The following is a 7588-nucleotide window of genomic DNA, read 5'->3' as shown; positions in this document are numbered from 1 at the left end:
GTTAATACCCTTTTTTTATTGCCCACCCCCCCTTCGGAGAACAACTTTATTTTACATTAAATTAAAGGTACAGTGTAATGAGTGTGATTTATTAATACTTTTTTTTGCAGTTGGACAAGTGGGACCAGTTGGATTTCCTCACTGAATAATAGTGTGGGTGGGTGGGTGGTTGGGGGGGGTGGCGGGGTTCACTCGGGACCAGTGTGTTTCAGCTCAAACTACTTTTGTCACACTTACCCTCCACTGATAGCTAAATTAGCAGTGAGAGTTTCTGACAGTCACACTGACCAAAATGAGACCTGTGTTTCTGACTATTTTACTGCTTCAGAGGCATCTTTTGACTATCGGTGAAGGAATAGTGCAGGATCCCATGGCACCTGGACATGCTGCAACTGGCAATCGGCAAAGATTCTTCAGAACCTAATAAAAATTAAATGATTACTCGGGAAAGGAACCTGACCGTCGACTGATGCAAGGTGGTTTAATGTTCATATTCTGTCTTAAGAACGTACACGACAAAAATCCCTAATACAGAATACAGATTGGTAATTAAGTGCCCCTGTTGGAAAGAGATTTACAATAAAGGGAGTTTGCGTAAAAGCTTTAGTAATGTCTCCCTAGATAATTCAGTACAATGCAGTATAAATTATGCATGTGCAAACTGCTTGACGTTGAATCAGGGACATAATGATTATTGTTTACTCAAAGAATAAGAAGGATTTCTTCTCGACAATGGGAAGTATATCAAACCACTCTTTCACCGTTCCTTTGGTTTGTCCATGGAAGGGGACTGATTGATCTTTCCAAGGTCACCAAACGAGATGTTCGCTGAGCCTCTTCTAGCTGGTTTTGCCTATTAAAAGGAAGCAAAATGGTTCCAATTTAGGCTTGTATGTAATGTTTTACAATGGCACCCCCCCATCACCATTTAAACGCACAATTATTGTTATATACTCCTCATTCAATGAAAAAGGTTACATTATAACATTACCCTGAACATATGTCCAACATACCTGTGATTCATGAGGCTTCCAGCCAATCATGAACAAGATCTCGAAAGTAGCTGGCACCGAACCGTCATCACAGCCATACATTTCTATGGGAATTACAAAGTTACACTTTTGTACTGTCCATTTCAGTGGATATAGTAGGTGTTAGATATGGAAATATGGAAACTCAATACATTTCACCCTTAGTCTGCATATCATTTGACATAAGTCGTTAACTAGACACTAGGGCTGAATGATATCACATCGTAATTATTTGAAATATTTCTATATAAAATCTATGTAACAAAAAATTTCATTAAATTTGCCCGAAATAAACTATAGCCAAAGAAAACTTTTATCATCCGCCAAGAGTGTGTGTCCGATAATCTGGTGACGTTGCCGCAAGTTGTGTCACCAACGGCACCAATCAGTGCCAACACCAGCAGACTGATTACAGGGCTTTAGATTCAAGGCACAAATATTTGCCCGGATGCCAACTTTTCGGTACTATGCCCACAATATGATAAGCAGATGAGTAGCAGGCCTAAAATATTACCGAGAGGAGCTCTGTAACACCCACAAGTTCGTAATTTGTATAAAAATGCTTAATAAACGTGTCGGACTTTCAACTGCATGAAGTACCAACACGCCACCAATGACTTTTCACCTTATTTATCCATAATATCTCCTCTCTTAAAAGATGTTGTTGCTGTTGAACTGTCCCTTTCTTCGCCGCCACTTCAGTGCTTATCGCCCCCTTCGCATAAAACTGTAGCATGTGGAATGCTCTGCTTAACCGAATTTCATAGGTTTACTACGCATGCACACTTATCACGATTATATCGCGATGTGATATCGTGCAGTCCTACTAGAAACATTGCAGCAGTTCTCTCAAGCTTTATAACTTTAGCCTGAAGGTGATTCGCATTTTTACCTTTATAGATAGCAGCAGCGGCTAATATAGTATCTCTGTGCAACATGGTCTTCCTGTTCCAAGCACAGTTACTTTCACCCATTGCTGAAAAACACAAATACCTGGCAATTTTTATCACAGAATACAAGATACACAGAGTTAAATGCTGAGAGTTGACTGGAATTCCTAAAGATCGTCTCAATTTCACTTGTGTCACCCACTGAATTTACCTTGTAGGTCACTCATAACTTCAAAGACTCCTGGATAATGGATGTGAATGTTGTCGATGTCCTGAAAGGGGGGAAACTGACCTGTCAAATTTCTTGAAATGAAATTTACATCATGGTACTATCATAAAAAGTCTACCACAATGTTAACGGCTGACCCATGAGGATACACTACTTCACCACTTTAGAGCTGGTTTAAAGAGAATCCTTTGGATTACATTTAGCCACCCATTATAATGTAGCCTACATATTGAGTACAATAATAAAATCTATGCAAATTTGTGTATTTCAAGAGTATCTGCCAACTCAGTTTGCTGACAGTTGACAACTTGCAAAAAACTTCAAAATATTACCATACGCTTAGCCCACTAATTGCCAACCAACGTAAACAACTTCACTTAAGTTAATTACATATGAACATGATATTTATATAGTAATAGACTATTTACTCCTACTTCAATCACAAAGTAAAGCCTCAAATTAGCGTAATGTAAGGTATTTGTAGCAAGATCTACACCAAAGTAAAAATGATAAGAAGTAATGGGAAATATTGCTGAAGAAGCCCTCTGGTGTCCAAAGTCATACCACAGTTAGCATGTTGAATCCAACTTGACCAAGGATGTTGCCCAGGTCAGTGACTGCGGTGTATGGAGACACGTGAGGGGAAAAACCTCCTTCCCTCTCGATCTCCGCCAACTGCAGGGAACAGCGCAGTTCATACAGGGTCTCTCCACCAACCATGGCCCCAATGAACACCCCATCTGGCTTCAGGACGTGGAAGATCTGCCAAACAGACAAATTCAGACACCCCTTGAATTCAATTGGCTGAAATACGCTGTTAGTTGGCAGGAATGCCGTCTGCTGATCTCCTTTCCATTGCTTCCTTGATACAGTGAAATAGCCAAAATGTTATATTTCACACAAGATTTAACATTTTGTTTTTTTGCATTCAAGGCTGGCGAGGTATTTAAGATGCACTATTTACCTGACGCAAAGCTCCAGGAAGATCATTAATCCAGTGCAAGCTAGAAATGGAAACCAGAAAGAATATTTTTTATTTACGTGCCCGGCGGAATAATCTTTCTCGGTCAGCACTTTGCAAGCTAATGTCAGAAAATGTAGAAAGTGACCCAGGGTACAGTGCTGGGCACACTTCCATGTTGCTACTGCACCAGGACCAGGTTAATGATAGATCCAATCTGAAATTGTTCACAGAAATGGAAAACTAATCTGTGGTCTGTCGATGTTTTGGCACCCCAGGGTTTATGACAGATTGTTTGGCCTGTAATCCTGCCTTTCGTTTTCTGCTTGACAGAGGTTGTGTGTCTAAAAACAATCAGGGTGTCAGAATGTAATAAAGACCAAAAGATCTTCAGATGTCTGGGAGGAGAGAATGAATTAGAGAGAAAAACACAGGATTTTTTTTGGTTAACTAAATGTGTTGTTCATTGATGCGCAAATCTTTTTTTCTTTGTTTTGCATGATGACGATCCTTTGAAATGCAAGAATGTCACCACAAATGCACAACACTACCCTGTAGCAGGGCTTCCCAGAGTGATAGAACAAGAGCTACATACTACAATAGCTTCCCAAATAATAGAACAGCAACTTTGGTTGGGTCTGCTGTTCCTCTAAAGCAGTGTTTCTCAAACCAGTACCCGAAGACCCCCAGCCGGTCCACGTTTTTGCTCTCTCCCATTTCCCTGAGAGTCGGGAGGGAGTAAAAACGTGGACCGTCTGGGGGTCCCCAAGAACTGGTTTGCGAAACACTGGCCTGAAGTAAATAAATAAAACAGGAAGCAATGCTTAATAACAGGACTGTTTATGTGAAGGTCTATGATTTACAAGGTTTGTCCTTCAAACTGAGACAATCTGGCCTAGGTCCTTGGTGACATAGATAAGAGAAAAATTCATAATGGCTACCAGCTCAAACACTTGACCAGCCAGTCAAGCATACCCCTTCATCAATATGGGGACTAATCATCTAAGCAAACCTTAGTGATCCCTGCTGAAAATACAAACTCGACTAGCCAAAGATGGTTTAGCTGGTTGACCTATTTATGATAGTTGACCAGCTTAAGGTATATTTTCACATGATAGTTTGATAGTTTAGCTGGTCATACTAGTGTGACTATCTTGACAGACTAGCCACACCAGCATAACCAGCTGGTGACTCACCCAGCTAAACCATTAAAGAGCAGCATGAACTAGGACATGACCATGTAAGACCAGCTAAAACAAACTACCAGCATAGGTTAGTTTTTATCTGTTATTTTTCAACAGGGACACTTCAATCGTTTTGAATGGAAAACAACAAAATTTGCATTCGAAAACAACAAAACTAAAACGCTACAATGATGCCAGCGTCAAAGTGATTAAAAAGGAAAAGGTGTCAGCACATGAACCTTAAACTGCTCATCACTAAATCAAACGTGTTCTCTCTGAAGGGCAGAAACTCCTCATCTGCCAGGATACAGCGCACTGGAATGTCACTCTGCCTCCTCAGCTTCTGGAGAAGAAACAAGAGCAGATTCAGGCTGATCATTCCAAGCCGCTAACACAGGAGCCCCACGTTCATGCAGCTACTCACAGAAATATCAGTTTCTTGTGATTCTGAAATGTGGAATGAGAGTCATTACTAACTGCAAAATATTACTGACTTATAATGTGCCACTTGCTATTATTGAAATACTGGCTATAAGACATTAACTATAGAGTAAAGTTGAAAAAAAAACATTGAACTTGGACACTGCTCTTCCAGGCATCATCATTTAAAAAAAATCATATGGTATGAGTATTTCACAGTGGAGCAAAACAAAAATCAGCTGTAACATATGAATAATCTAACTAGAGGCGACTGCTGGAGAACGTCTTTGAGCTCTTAAATCTGATACACATGCACCGCAAGGCGTGCAACATCTACGATAACTAACGAACCGCTTGTCACTGACATAAATTGCAGCCATGACAAATTTGCAATGTGTCTCCACCTTCTGGCAGGTTTTACCGGTATCAAACTCACCAAAGTGTCTTCAGAGATGTCTGTCAAAAAGAGCCTCTCAACTACATCCTGAAGGATGAATCACAACACAAATGATTCAATTTATTATGTGCTATACATTAGCAACCAGGGAGAGAGAGAGAAAATTGACATTGCAAAGGCAACAATTTGTGAGCCCAATTCTTTATAAGGTTTACGTTCCTAATGAAGTGTAATAGCAAAAAATCAGCTGCCTTACTGTACTAACAAAGCCAAGACTGTGTGTGCATGTAATTAAATCCAACAGAAACAGTACATGTGTCAAACAGATCTGTTGCGATTTCCAGCTATTGTCTCTTTGTAAGTATTTGGTCAGTAATAGGCAGCTGAACTGCTTTCTTTTAGGTCTATCCAAGGAATCAGCAGAGTAAGACCCCGGTCTCCTTCAGAGTAGTGGGGCGGAAAGCTCCATCACCAGATGGTCAACCATTGGAGATCCTCAGCCCTTTTCAGCCTGGACAGATCCAACACTCCATCTGTACCTGCCAATGCCAAAACCCCAGTCCATGGGTAGTCTTGGAGCCCTGCTGCAGGCATGAAATCTTGCCGGCACGACTGACTGCCTCATAGTCTACCCCAGCAATGCACACCAATTACCATCAATGCGTGCCGGAAATCGATCAGAGCAGTCGCTGCCATCAACTCACTGGCTGTACTTTCAATGAACCTCTTGACCATTCAACATACAAGCCAAAGGACAGGCTCGGTGCTGAAATGTGCAAAATGATAACTCTGATTTATGCAACCATTCATGTAGTGGTGTGTAGCTCAGCACGATGGGGCACTACATTTGTGAACAGAAGGTTGTCGGTTCAAATACTGTGGTCAGGAGAGTGACTTGACCATTGGGCCCATTCCTCAGGACTGTCTGTCCCCACTTTCTCAAAAAGAATGTGCAACATTTAGGATAAAAGCGCTTGCTAAATAAATACATTATAATGAAAAGTAACTTTTACCTGCAACTAAAGAATTTCCTTAGAGAAACATGTATGCTTTTTCTAGGGAGATATTGAAACCGATTACTGATTTAGAGTACCGGTCTAAAAAAATGTAAGCACATTTGCAGGTGTTCTGTAGTATTCATGTTTTTTCCTACCCCAGTTACCAAATAGGCCTACTACAGCACATTTTGTGCGAGTTAATACAAATGACAGAAACTGAATAACTGTGAACCATTAATTTTTAATAGGCTACAGTAATTAAGAGACAATCACAACTGCAGATGAGCAATGGGAATTGCTAACCACAGACGAATTCGTTACTCCTCGTATATGATTGTAATAATTACTGTTTCTGCAGATTTGCCTGATGGGGAGAAGGCCTACCTTGCTCAAGTGCTCAGCAATGTGACTTCGTCCGCAGCCTACATCCAAAGCCAAAGGAAACGTTCTGCAATCGTGTACCAGGAGCAAGTTATTTATACTCTTATTATGATCCAAAAGGGCTGATAGAATTTATCTGTACAATCTCATTTTAAGTCTTACCTTGCAATATCATACACCCGGTCTGCGACTCTGCTGCCAACCTAGACCGAGAAGGTAAAAATGTCTTTCAGGTTTTATTGTCATATGCGTCCAGTGTGTATGTGTATTACTCAGTACCACTTTCACTGAAGTCAAAATGTGCGTTCAGCAGCTCTGCATGTCACACGTACAGTTTAAGTTTAAAAGCAAAAAACACCGAATTTTTGAGAGATCGACTGCTCTTGGAGTGATCTCAGGTTAATCAGATGGTCAGGCAGAAATATTCACGCTACCTCGTTTTTGAGGTACTCGTATTTATCTGGGTCTTCCAAGGAGGCAGCCCACTGCTTCTGTCTCCGTTTCATGTTCCTATCAAACACATTCATAGCACCGCCAATCTTATCCGATATTTGCCGGTTATTCGGTAGTTTTATTGAACATGGTGCTTGCGATGATGCATAAAAACGCGACAGCTCTATCCTAGCATCCCTGTGACTGACGGTAGTAGTCTTCCCCCGTGGTTCGGTGACATGTGGCGAAGCTCTGTGTCTTCTCAGAAAACATCGACAAAAACTACAAGTACCAAAGAAGACGCGGCTACTTAAAACGTTATTCATACCATTCAGCTGATAAATCACCGGTAACCTGTAGCTTGTAAATGATTGCTATATAAGAACAACAGAATCGCTTATATGTCCCCAACTAGGTTAAGCACTTCGCCCTTGCCCCCGACAATACGTGACGTATTCGAGCTAAAACCTGGAACTGGACTCAACAACGTCATTTTACAGAATCTTCTTCAAATTAAAATAAACATAAATGGCAGTAAACTCAAAGCGTTGCTCCTACATAATATGCCCTGAACTTAATCTTTGTGTGACATTATATTTGTATTTTCCTTCAAGTTGTTTAATCTACTGTTGTCTTTAATTTGCAGCCTTTTTGAGCCAATATGC

General features: G+C 40.7%; 1 protein-coding gene across 3 annotated transcripts; it reads right to left on the bottom strand.

The window, feature by feature from the left end:
- Positions 1–462: 462 nt before the first annotated feature.
- On the bottom strand, positions 463–7580 carry ndufaf5 (NADH:ubiquinone oxidoreductase complex assembly factor 5). Of its 3 annotated transcripts, none has more exons than XM_049008296.1 (11): positions 6926–7580; positions 6654–6694; positions 6495–6558; positions 5152–5199; positions 4535–4638; positions 3115–3154; positions 2715–2912; positions 2133–2193; positions 1924–2007; positions 1014–1096; positions 463–853 (listed from the first exon to the last, which is right to left on the bottom strand). In XM_049008296.1, exons 1-11 carry the CDS (start codon positions 7247–7249, stop codon positions 758–760), a joined length of 1143 nt encoding a protein of 380 aa, XP_048864253.1. In that variant the 5' UTR covers positions 7250–7580; the 3' UTR covers positions 463–757. The 3 variants fall into 3 exon arrangements, with proteins under 3 accessions (XP_048864253.1, XP_048864254.1, XP_048864255.1); XM_049008297.1 differs by having other exon boundaries at positions 4535–4635; XM_049008298.1 differs by having other exon boundaries at positions 7252–7579.
- Positions 7581–7588: the final 8 nt, after the last annotated feature.

The sequence above is a fragment of the Brienomyrus brachyistius genome, chromosome 3, assembly GCF_023856365.1.
Source record: "Brienomyrus brachyistius isolate T26 chromosome 3, BBRACH_0.4, whole genome shotgun sequence".
Classification (NCBI taxonomy): domain Eukaryota; kingdom Metazoa; phylum Chordata; class Actinopteri; order Osteoglossiformes; family Mormyridae; genus Brienomyrus; species Brienomyrus brachyistius.
Note: the sequence above shows the minus strand (reverse complement) of the source record. Positions and strands in the feature narration are given on the sequence as shown.

Excerpts from the sequence above, each read along its gene's own strand:
- ndufaf5 (XM_049008296.1), bottom strand. The coding sequence starts at position 7,249 with ATGAATAACGTTTTAAGTAGCCGCGTCTTCTTTGGTACTTGTAGTTTT. Across the intron at positions 3,155-4,534 it reads TTAGTGATGAGCAGTTTAAG|CTTGCACTGGATTAATGATC; the intron begins GTTCATGTGCTG and ends TTCCATTTCTAG. Across the intron at positions 1,097-1,923 it reads CGCTGCTGCTATCTATAAAG|AAATGTATGGCTGTGATGAC; the intron begins GTAAAAATGCGA and ends TAATTCCCATAG.